We start from the raw sequence: 12,427 nt of genomic DNA, 5'->3' as shown, positions 1-12,427 counted from the left end.
ATTGGTGACTTATGAGGGGGAATGATCTATTAAGGAAAATATTAAGGCTAATGGACCCAGATTTCTCACTGTCAGAAAGGACTTACAAATGCGGAAAGGGGGAATACTAGAAGAAGGTTGGAATCGGAAGTACTGGTATAAACTCATAATTTTCAATATATGTAGATAAGTATATAGGGGTGTGTGCATGTGTGCATGCCATGAGAGGGCTTGGTAGCAGCAATGCTGCAACAGCAGTGAGCACACCTAGTGCCCAGATCTTTTTTCTATCATTTTCCATGAAAAGGAACCAGTTTTTCTTAGAGAAATAGCCCATTCCAGGGCTGGTGCAGATGAAATACAAGATGAGCCTGGAATGTCTCTGTATTAGAAATACAATAAGGGAAAGCTCTACCTTTCAGTGTAATGCCAAAAGGAATGGTGGAATTAGAAAATCATTTGATAATCATTGTGGTAATAGATTCAGGTGAAAATCTTCAATAAATGCTAAAACTAGTGAATGAAAGTTTGAAGGTCTCCCTACAAGATACTTATTAAAGGGAAAAAAGGGTAACTATAAAAGTGAAGGAGATTGGCACACACCACCTTCGTTAACTGATCAAAGCCCAGTCATCAGTAACTGCAGTGATCAAAATTGTGACATCTGAGAAGACGCAAGAAGATAATCTCCCTTCTGTGGTATTCTTGCTAGAAAGGTACAAGCTGAACCTAATTATAAGGAAACATCAGGCAAGCCCAAATGAGGAACAGTCTGCAAAATAACTGGCCTGAAATCCTCAAAAATGTTGAAGTAACGAAAGTCAAGGAAAGACAAACTGTTTCAGATTGGTGAAGATTAAAGAGACATAGTTAAATACAAAGTTTCATCCCCTGACTATGAAGGACATTTTTGGACAACTGGTGAAATTTGAGGGGGGGGGGTCTGTGGATTACATAATAGTAATATTAGTGTTAATCTGATTTTTTTTTTTTTCTTTTTGCGGTATGTGGGCCTCTCACTGCTGTGGCCTCTCCCGTTGCGGAGCACAGGCTCCGGACGCGCAGGCCCAGCGGCCATGGCTCACGGGCCCAGCCGCTCCGCGGCATGTGGGATCCTCCCAGACCGGGGCACGAACCCGTATCCCCTGCATCGGCAGGCGGACTCTCAACCACTGCGCCACCAGGGAGGCCCTGTTAATCTGATTTTGATAGTTACATTGTGAGGAAGTAGAAGAATGTCCTTGTTTGTCGGAATTTGTCCTTGTTTGTAGGAATTACACACTAATGCATTCAGGGTGATACATTTCTGGGAATAACATTCTTTGTACTTTTCATGCATGTCTCAAATAATTTCAAAATGAAAAAATTGAATTGAAAAGTATAAAATATATTTTCCCTATAATAATAAAGGGCAGCATTTTAAAATATCAACTCAGGAAAGCTTACATCAAAGTTCATTCTCTTATGGACTTAAAGAATAAAGCCCCAAAAGATCTATCTAAGTAAGACGCCTTTTTCTCTTTGGAAATAGAAATCTAACTTCTAAATTGATTTCATATAACTTGTAAATGAAACCAGTTACCTTATTTGGGAAATTTTTCATTTTACCAAATTTTTTTTTCCCCACTTTTCCAGGTACTCGGTGTTTTTCCTAAACTAAACCACGGACTATATTTGGGACAAAGAGATACTAAAAGTACAAAGGGCCCTTTCTCTTAAGTGTTGTTGTTGTTGTTGTTTTTTAAATAAGCTATAGAAGATCACAAAAGTAATTTAAAAATATTTTTATATAGGCAAAAGTTAAACTATGTAGTACTCTCATGACTTAATGTCTTCTGTTCTGCTTAAATAAAGACCTACATTAATTTTTAACAACCTATGTCTCATATGGATATTTGGAATAAGTATTTGCAGCTAATGCTTACTCTTGAAATTTTGTATAATCCCAGGAATAGAAATTTAAGAAACAAGTCTTCTAATTTAAGTTTGCTAAGGAGATTCTTAATTCTTCCATTTGCAGATCCACTAAGAAGTTCAAAGCTGAGCCAAAAAGAAACCTGCAAAAGACTATTTCCCAAATTATTTAAATCTCTTTTGTAGCAAAGTTTCCCCCAAAACTGAGAAACATCCACACAAACATTCTTACCCTTTTATCAAGTTTATTTCTATTATCCCTTTCTCATTTACCGGCATTGAAAATAATGAAAAAGTTATTTGCTATTATTCACATATGAAATTTCTTCATGTCAGTTAAACCGTTTTCCTGATTCTTAAGGTGAATGATACAACTTAGTATCTCTGAATCATGTTTAATATAGAGATGGGAAATTGAATAATCCAATACTATCCAAGTCACATGTGTTCCAAAATAAGCTCAGAAAGTTGAATCAGGGTGATGGAAATTGCACTTAAATCTTAAATTTTAATGAGACTCTTTTCTGAAACTTTTCTCTTAATGATCTATCCATTTTCTTTGCTTCTTTAATGTTTTTCCTCTTCGTAGTACCAACTAATGATTAACTAATTAACAAATGGTAATCATATGAGCTCACGTGAAATTTACTTGGGCAATTTTTTGGTAAGCTTGATTTGGTATCTAAATTCCAAAAGTCAATTCTCATGGTTATGTCCATTAAAATTACATTCTTGGTTGCCTCCTTCATATAGCAGATGCTCAATAATAAGATTTATTAGAAAAGACTCTAGGGACCGGGAAACTTCAGTCCTAGTCCTAGATATGGAAGTAACTAACAATTTTAGATAAGTCAGTTCACTTCTATTCTTTGGTTTTCATATTTATAAAGTGGAGATGATAATACCCTATCTACCTGATGAAGATGTTTGACATTGGATAATACATTGAAGCACTCTGGAATAATATCAGCTTATCTTCGTTTAGCAATGTCAATTTTTCAAAATCTTATCCCTGGGATTGAAGTCATTGAAGGCACTTGTGACTCCTTATTTAAAAGATTTATGAAAGTCTCTTATTATGGTATGCCTCAATTCCTAAGGTCTCACATTCTCTCCCCCAGGAAACGTACTGACAATTTTAGATTGTCAAAAGTGTAACTTGGAGTCATTAAGGTTTGTGACAAATTGTACCAAAACACACTTCTGTTGGTAATAGCTTGCTTGAAGCTTACTGGGAAAAATATTAATGATGTCAGATTTGCATCTGGTATCTTAGAATATTACAAGGATACTGTGCTGAATAAATCTAGATGTAACTTTTATCAAGATCATTTAAAAAATTCTAAACCTGATTTTAAAAGTGGTATCTGGGCTTCCCTGGTGGTGCAGTGGTTGAGAGTCCGCCTGCCGATGCAGGGGACACGGGTTCGTGCCCCGGTCCGGGAGGATCCCACATGCCGCGGAGCGGCTTGGCCCGTGAACCATGGCCGCTGAGCCTGCGCGTCCGGAGCCTGTGCTCCGCAACAGGAGAGGCCACAACAGTGAGAGGCCCGCATACCACCAAAAACAAAACAAAACAAAAAAGTGGTATCTATCCTGTGGAGGGCAATTTTGCTGAAAGAAATTACAGCTTCTCAGATTTTCAGAGAATGTATCCTGTTTGTGTACCTCTCTGAATGAATGGTTTCATTATTCATAGTTTGGCTTGTGGGGGGTTGGAGAAGGAACGAGAAAAATCATAAGACATCCTTAGAACAATTCAACACAAAATATACACGTACATAGATCCTGAGATGTTAAAACAAATTTAAAAATAGATAGATCAACATGATCCAAATGGTTTCCAAGACACCGTTATGGTGGGTAAAAACAGCCATTTTACAGTGTATGCTGAATGGACGTCCACATTTTGCTGGAAAACCCTACTCTTTGTTTCCCATTGAAAGCTAGTCATCCAGAGCAGGGGGCCAATCAACATCTACAGACTAGAAAGAAGAAAACAAGTCATTAAAACATTGTTTTAGTAAGCATTTGCTGGTAATGCTGTATAAATCTAGTAGTTTTAATATAATGCAACAGAAGAAACTGCATTGGAAGAAAAGAGCCATTGAACACCACGATTTAACACTCTAAAATCCACTCTAGGACCTGGGATTCTTGGGCCTGAGGTCTGTTCCTGAATTCACTGAGTATTTGGTTACTCAGCCAGTTATTAATTGTACCTTTTGGTCAATACAAGACTAGAGTATGTTTAAAATTTTCAAATGTTATTTATGGGAAAAGTAGCAAATAATTCAGGGGCCAACAACAACTTTCCCTCAGAAGTCTCAGCAACTTTTAGTCTGACTGTTTTCATTTTCCCATAGACTACTCAAGTAGTCTATATACTTATAATCTTGTTTGTAACTTAGCAACTAAATGTGAAATAAATGGTTATGAAAGATCACTTGTAACTAGAAAAGGATTAGAGATCTTTGCATGTCACTTCAGCAGAATTTTTGTTTCTTTTAAAATTGAATTTATCTATCTCTACTCATCCTGGTTTGGCACTTCTAGAACGAAACCTTGATCTTTAAGTCATAATGGAATTACAGCAGCAGACTATTTGTCTCCACATAAATAATCATGTCCCAGGCATTAGAAGTATGAAATTGCACTTTGCCTTAACTACCCTAGAGGGCCTAATTTAGAAGTTAAAACAAAAAAATACAAAAAACGAACAAACAAAAACAAAAAAAACTACCATACCCATGTAGTTTTTCGAGACTTAAAGTGTAAAACCTGAAATGATTTACTACAGATTATTTTTTAAATTAATCTGAGTCACTACCAGATTTGGAAATTTTTATTAGAAAAGCCCAAATAAGTATTGTGTGTGTGTGTATGTGTATGTATGTGTGTGTGTGTATCTTTTACAGATGCCAAGAAATACTTTGGTTTTGTTTCAGAATATAGCCATAAAACAAACACCCATATATAAATTAATGGGTGGTTTCTCAAGCCTGAAAACCAAACATTACTGATCACAATCTTGTATGTGTTGAGGTCAGGGGAAGGTAGGCATATTTATAGGGTTTTCAAAGTTCTACAGGTGATTGCAATGGACAATCAGGGCTGAGAAACCCTGGCCTTTGGCTCTTTGACACTCCTAAGCTGTCCTAAGAATTAAGGTCAAAGAAGATGAATGCATTTGGGATTTTCTTTAAGAGAAGGTTGTCTTCCTCAAAATGATAGTCTTACTAAGAAGACTCCCTGCAACCTTGAAGATGCTATCACTGGTTGTACCACAGGTGTATAAAATCTAATCTGAAAGCACTCAAGAGAAGTGCTGGTAAAGCAATGACGTTCCAGTGATCATTTGATTACCATGGCTGTTTTCATACTAGGCAATTATACCCACTTCTTTTTATTTATAATGAGATTATTCCCAAGTGCAAAAATTCCTTTTTTTGTGTGGGGTGTGGGGAAGCTGTTCTTAGCCAGATATTTACCAAAGTGCACAACTCGTGACTCAATACCTATTGATGCTCAAATGAGAAAAATGTTTATGGAGAATTGTCTGAAAGATCCATTCATTCCATTCTTCTAATTACTTAAGAATGTAATCTGATTTCAATTCAGACTATAAGAGCAGAGAATTTCTCTTATACCACATCACAGAACACTTATAGAACTGCTTTTATTTATAACCATTGGCTCATCCCATTTTCTATCCCTGTCCTGAATATATGTTTCTGAGGAGGCTGCCTTAAATTCTTTATAAGAGAGTCCAAAGGATATATGAAGGGCACTTACAACTTCGTTTCCTTGCTTGGTTTAAGGGTTTAGATCTCATGTCATATGTAAAGCACAGTTAGTAAATTAGCTATATATTTGCAAGGATTATAAATGAGACCTTGTGTTTTTTAAAAAATAAAAATTCTGAAGATAGTCCCTCCCTGCAATTCAATGCTACTGTGAGATTTTGACCATTTTCAAATACCTATTAAAGTGAATAGTACTATTTGGTTTAATGCTAAAAAAGCAAAACCTTGGCTGATTCAGTGTACAAATAGGCATTTCCACAATAAAATGGTTTTTACCTCAACATCCAGCTCAAGAATGTCTGCAGTCACATCCATCAGAGAGCAAATGTTCGGCTTCGTTCTTCCAAAGTCTCCATGTACAAACTCTTTAATGTAGCTGGGTTTTGTTTAAGGAAAAAGTGAAGATAACCATGCAATACCAACAGTTTGATGAGATTTGACAGGTTGAAGGGGAAATGACAAACAAAAGCAGAAAGGTTATAAAAGGGAGTTTATTTCTGAGCCATGACTTGGGATGTATGTCTTAGAAATTACAGCTGTGGCAATAAGTAAACTAAGGATGGCAAACTGGTTCCTTCCTACCAGCCTGGCAGCCAACACTGGGACCTAGGGCCTATGTCAAACTTCCCAAGAGTCATGACTTTTCTTTTGGCTCATCTCCAAGTGCCAAGGTTTGAATATGGATTTTAAAAATTAACTATAATTCATCGCTTTAAAAAAAAAACCTCAGCTATTTTCTTTTTTGCCACAGATTCTATTTGGTCACCTTTTTGGTCTCATCATTTTTCGATAATGACAGCAGGCGGTTGCCAAATGGTAGGTTTTCACAGGGTCACTCATAGAGCGACCTCAATGATGGCTCTCCTTATAACATGACCCAGTGACAACAGCAACAGGATGGGAGAGAAAATGAACTTATTAATTTAGACTTGATGAAGGCCCTTCAGAAGGATCATCAAAGGACCTAAATTTTAGTTGTTTGCAACTCTTGCATGGTTAGCAATAGACCTAATTCTTTTTTGTGTGTGTTTTCCTCATAGATCTTCAAAATTTCAAAGTCAATGACTGATCCTAGAATTATTCAGATTACCTTAACACTCCTTACACAGAACTCTACTATAATCTTAACAGTATTTTATCTGAAAGATGTGTTTTTGCCAGCATTCAGTAAACACTCATTTAGCATTATGTTGTGTCTATAAAGCAGCACTTAGTATAAAACTTAATACAATTTGAATATAAAAAAGTTTATTCTCAGATGATAAATAAAAAGTTAACACCATAATATGCTGACATTATGTCCTCCTCACTTTCTGATAGTTTATTTACTATACTTTCACCAAACATTTTGACTCAAGCATAAGGCATATAATTATCTATTAACTAACTCTCTTCTTTGCTAAACTCATAATTACTCAACAATTGTCCTTGTTCTCTCACTTCTTTAGAGAGTGCTACTTCTAAGTAGCAACGATGAGGGGAGATGACCAAAAAGCCCCAGAATAACCAGTTAAAAGGTCCAGAATGTTTTTTATGAGGTATAAGTCAAATGAACTACTTCAGTATACTGAGCAATATACGAGAAAAATTCATATTCTTCTGTGTATAACCACGTGGTATCTAAAGTTTTACCAAATAGGGACTTTCCTGGTGGCGCAGTGGTTAAGAATCTGCCTGCCAACGCAGGGCACATGGGTTCGAGCCATGGTCCGGGAAGATCCCACATGCCACAGAGCAATTAAGCCCATGCACCACAACTACTGAGTTTGCGCTCTAGAGCCTGTGAGCCACAACTACTGAGCCCACGCGCCTAGAGCCCGTGCTCTGCAACAAGAGAAGCCACCGCAATGAGAAGCCCACACACCACAACGAAGAGTAGCCCCCACTAGCCGTGACTAGAGAAAGCCCGCGTGCAGCAACGAAGACCCAACGCAGCCAAAAATAAATAAATAAAATAAATTTATAAAAAAATAAAGTTTTACCAAATAGCCTTTCTTGGCTAATGCCTTAAGTACATGTACATGGCTGGTTCTAAAAATATGTTAATGAGATTGAAAAGACATTAGCTTCTCCATAAGACCACTGCATTTCTTCCTAGCACACCAAAACCAAAGCTGAAATTAGGTAAAAATATGTTTTTAAAATCTGTGATTTCTTTGAAATTCCATCCACATTCCATCTACAAATAGGCAAATGTGCTCCATGCCCACTGGTCTAAATAGATCCAAACTGCAAAAATTTAGAAGATTTTAGGAGTAAATAACCTGTACCTGTTTCAGCTTAGTCACTCCTGGGGTGGAGTAGGGAAAGAAGAGGGGAGAGAAGCTTGATGGGAAAGGAGAGGCAGACTAATTATAGCAATATAGTGAGAACACTATTTGGTGATTAAAACGACATTTTTCCCTCTATTGTATCCAATAAGTATGTCATTAGTTTTATACTAATTAGAAGGTTTCATGCTTCATGCTATTGGATCACAAAATAATATAAAGCCAAGAAACAAAAAACTAGGAGCACCTTTGAAAACTAAACTAAAGCTAAGACTATGGCAGCACCCTGATATATTTTAACCAGCAACTAAGATATGATACAAAACCACACAAAGCAGGGTAGGTTATGAACAAGTGATCAAACTGGGACTATTATTCTCTTGTTCTGGGCCAGTGGCCAAATAATGTGAAGGTCTACATGTAAAGTAGGGCCATTCCCATCTACCATCCCTGTTTAATCATTTGGGGCAAATGCTCGAAATGCTGAAAGGACTCAAATGTGGTCATGAATATGTGACTTGCAAAATGTGTAAAGACATGAATCGATGAATGAATCAATCAAAAGTGTTCCCTGGGGCTTCCCTGGTGGCGCAGTGGTTGAGGGTCCGCCTGCCGATGCAGGGGACGCGGGTTCGTACCCCGGTCTGGGAGGATCCCACGTGCCGCGGAGCGGCTGGGCCCGTGAGCCATGGCCGCTGAGCCTGCGCGTCCGGAGCCTGTGCTCCGCAACGGGAGAGGCCACAGCAGTGAGAGGCCTGCGTACCGCAAAAAAAAAAAAAAAAAAAAAAAAGTGTTCCCTGAGCACTTACTATGCCCTCAGCACCTCAGCATCATGTGAGACACTAAAAATTTTAAGGTTCACATGGAATTGGCTGCTGCCTCATGGTTTAATATGTCATCTTGAAAAACACAAATTTAATGGGTAAAAACACTCCAGACCAAAAACAAAACAAAACAAAAAAAAGGATTCTTCTCCAGCCCAAACCTTTCCCGAACTGTTCCGAGATATGGTTGAACCTCTTTTCTAGGGCAGCATGAACTTTCCTAATAGGATTCTGGTTAGATTAGTGCTACACAGACGGTGAAAGGATACGTTCCTGCCTGAGTCTTCAGATAGAGACGGAAATGGTGCTCATCCACATAGTGTGTCTCCATGGAGTGAATGATGCGAGTTCTCACAGCCAGGGGCCTCCGGTGAAGGACCCGTAAAGGTGTTTTCTGATCAATCTTTAAGTCCTAGAGGAGGATATGATAACCACGTGTCAGCTTTGCCACCCAGTGAAGCCCACTTTAGCACCTCCTTTGATCATCCATGGCTCACTACAGGCACCCCCATCTATCACTGTCAGGATAGAAACTAATACTATCATAAATTGTATCCTCTAAGGTTCAGACTCTGTGGGACTTCCTATAACCTGGTCCACAACTACTCATTTTCTGGGCCCCAGTATGCCATTAAAAAAAAAAAAGGCTTTGAAGTAAATGATACCCAAGGTCTCATCTGCTCTAATAGTAACAAATTGATTGGACCCTGGAGTCTTATCCTGCCCTTTAAACAGAGCTCTTCTAAAAGATAATGTTCTTACCTTTTTTTTCCCTAACCCAACAGAGTGACCTAATAGTGGGGATTTCAGACTGAGGTGAGAAATGGTGTAGAAGGTGGGACATCAGCATCACCTGTGTGCCTGGACAGTGTCCATGTTTTAGGGAGAGCCATATACCTACTCACAGGATTTTTTTTTTTTTGGTTATACAAAAGGATTTATCTGGAAAATTAACAGCTGCATCTCTGTCTAGGGTGGTATTTCCAAATAATAATTACAAATAAGTGTGTACAATAAACAAGGACCTCTCAATATTTGTTAGCCCAGTTCAGGTTACTTGAGAATAATACTGCATGTTTCTTTACAACTCAAGTTTTTAGGGACAAAGTCTTGTTTTTCTCACAATTAGAGATGTCCTTTTATGTCGCAAGATATAAATTAAGAAATAGAGGTTGGGCTTCCCTGGTGGCGCAGTGGTTGAGAGTCCGCCTGCCGAGGCAGGGGACACGGGTTTGTGCCCCGGTCCAGGAAGATCCCACATACCGTGGAGTGGCTGGGCCCATGAGCCATGGCCACTGAGCCTGCGTGTCCGGAGCCTGTGCTCCGCAACGGGAGAGGCCCCGACAGTGAGAGGCCCGCGTATCACCAAAAAAAAAAAAAAAAAAAAAAGATATTGGGCATAACCAGCAACGCAGGTTCATAAGAACTTTGAATCCTCTGAAATTTCTTGTAGGAACAACTCCTGCCTGATTTACATGATTAGTGAGTGCCTAAAGCCATGCTGAGAAAAGAAAGATTTCTGTCTGGTCTCCCCCTACCAAGTTCTGTACCAAGAAAGAAGAGCAGGTTCTGACAAAGACTACACTTGAAATGGTATGACTGCTTTTATCAAGGCAGTGAGTCAGTGACTCCTCCTTACGATTCTATAATTCTTTGATTTTTAGAAGCACTTTGTTCTGATGAGATAAGTTGTTTCCACAACGTTTAACATTACTCTGGCCAAAAAGAACAAAAAAAGGACAAGGCTGAATTATTATAGAATCGATAAAGATATGGCCTCCACAAGAGCACAGAACCAGCTGGCCTTTAAAGGAGTGACTCGCTAAGGTGTGCCCTTCCCCTCTGTTTCCTTTACCTTGAGTCACTCCCTGGACTCTGACCCAGGAACAGTCAATGGAGGTACAACTGAGCTAGTAGATGCACCACTGCTTCCAACATAGCACTCAGATCAACACACTTGCGTGTCATTTTTGGTTGCTTGTGTCTAGCAAACGAAAGGAAACTGCTTCATTTACTCTAACACTGCACTCTGCTGTCCCCATACTGAATTTTCAGAAACACACGCAGGTGACTTTTTTCCTTAGAAGTAGGTTGCCCTTAAAAAAAAGGAGACAAGTGGTAAATTTGAAGTGACCTTTTCTCAGAATGGGGCAGTAACTCAGTTTTTTTATTTTCGATGCCAATAGGGATATCTGAAAAATGTTTTAACCCTAACACTTTAAAAAAATTATTAGACGTCACTTAGTCTCATCAGTCCAACTGGGCGGTGGGCCATTAAATCAGACCCTTTCACTACCTAGTGTGTACCTGTAACAATCATCTTTCAGCATCATTTCTGAATCAGCTCTATGGCTACTCCCAAACTGTGAATCTATTTTTAAAATGAGTTTTTATTTTCCCCACAGCATTCTAAATGAGCTGTATACATGTACACATGTGATAGAATAGAGGTTTACAAATTTGTTTTGCAATCTTAAGAATATCTGTCTATAGCATAACTATCATCCTAAAGACTCCCTAGATAATAGGGCCAAAGGCCAGAAGGCCTTAGATTTGGAATCACAGAACCTGAGAAGTGGAGGGCCCACTGGGGATCATCTAGTCCACCCCTCATTTTATAGGTGAACTTCTCTAAGCAGGTGAAATGACATGTATGATTTCACCAAAACACTCATACTATAAACATTATTCTGCACCTTGCTTTTTTCCGGTAGTATCATGGGTGTTCCTACAAGTCCTAGATGTAGACCTACCTTTATCTCTTTTTCCAACAGTTTTAGGCATATATACACACAATAACATAAATTAAATGGGATCACATGCTGTTTTAGTTTTTTTAAACAGCTGTATAATATTCCAATGTGTTCTACCATTTCCTTATTGAAGGAAATTCACTTTTGTTTCCAGTTTTGTTGTTGATTTTGTCACTCTGAACAAAGTCAACAAACATCCTTGTGCACCTATACTTATGCACTGGAGTTTTTTTTTTTTTTTTTTTTTTTTTTTTTGCGGTATGCGGGCCTCTCACTGCCGTGGCCTCTCCCATTGCGGAGCACAGGCTCCGGACACAGAGGCTCAGCGGCCATGGCTCACAGGCCCAGCCGCTCCGCGGCATGTGGGATCTTCCCGGACCGGGGCACGAACCCGCGTCCCCTGCATCGGCAGGCGGACTCTCAACCACTGCGCCACCAGGGAAGCCCCCTGCACTGGAGTTTTATTTCTTGTCCTGCCAGTAGTGGAAGTACTGGGTAGAAGACCAGTCTATTTTTTATTTTTACAGTCACTGCCACATTGTTTTCCAAAAAGGCTGAAACACTTACATTTCTACTGAAAATGTATAAAACTAGGCTTCTCCTCCCTCCAACCAACAGGCATTCTTAGTCTCAGAAGAATAAAGTGATGTCTTATTGTTACTTCAGTCTGGAGGTGGATCATCTTTTCAAATGATTCTTGGCCATTTGGAGTTGCTCTTTTTTCAGCTGTCTTTTCAAATATTTTGTCCATTTTTCTCTATTGGGTATTTGTATAAATCCTATTTATGGTACTTTTTTTTGCCATACAATTTGTTTTCTTTATAGTCATATGTATGTGTATACATAAGCACACACTTGTGTGTGTGTGTGTGTGTGTGTGT

The 12,427-nt window shown here is 38.7% G+C and overlaps 2 protein-coding genes across 8 annotated transcripts in view; one reads left to right on the top strand and one right to left on the bottom strand.

The window, feature by feature from the left end:
• REL (REL proto-oncogene, NF-kB subunit) overlaps window positions 1-2,090 on the top strand; it is a 46,976-nt gene extending 44,886 nt beyond the window's left edge. The window contains exon 11 of the mRNA XM_081254731.1: window positions 2,000-2,090. The gene's annotated coding sequence lies outside the window, so the exon portion shown is untranslated. The remainder of the gene's footprint in view (window positions 1-1,999) is intronic.
• Window positions 2,091-2,123: 33 nt separating this feature from the next.
• PUS10 (pseudouridine synthase 10) overlaps window positions 2,124-12,427 on the bottom strand; it is a 71,348-nt gene continuing 61,044 nt past the window's right edge. For 6 of the 7 annotated variants that reach the window (XM_081254736.1, XM_081254735.1, XM_081254734.1 and 3 more), the window contains 3 exons: window positions 9,063-9,205; window positions 5,976-6,075; window positions 2,124-3,878 (listed from right to left, as the gene is read on the bottom strand). In XM_081254736.1, the coding sequence (XP_081110862.1) occupies window positions 3,840-3,878; window positions 5,976-6,075; window positions 9,063-9,205 (282 nt within the window). In that variant the 3' untranslated portion in view covers window positions 2,124-3,839. The remainder of the gene's footprint in view (window positions 3,879-5,975; window positions 6,076-9,062; window positions 9,206-12,427) is intronic. The other variant, XM_081254740.1, reaches the window with a different exon arrangement.

The sequence above is a fragment of the Mesoplodon bidens genome (assembly GCF_964165515.1).
Source record: "Mesoplodon bidens genome assembly, chromosome: 14".
Classification (NCBI taxonomy): Eukaryota; Metazoa; Chordata; class Mammalia; order Artiodactyla; family Ziphiidae; genus Mesoplodon; species Mesoplodon bidens.
The sequence above is the reverse complement of the archived record's forward strand: the minus strand, read 5'-3'. Positions and strand labels throughout refer to the sequence as shown.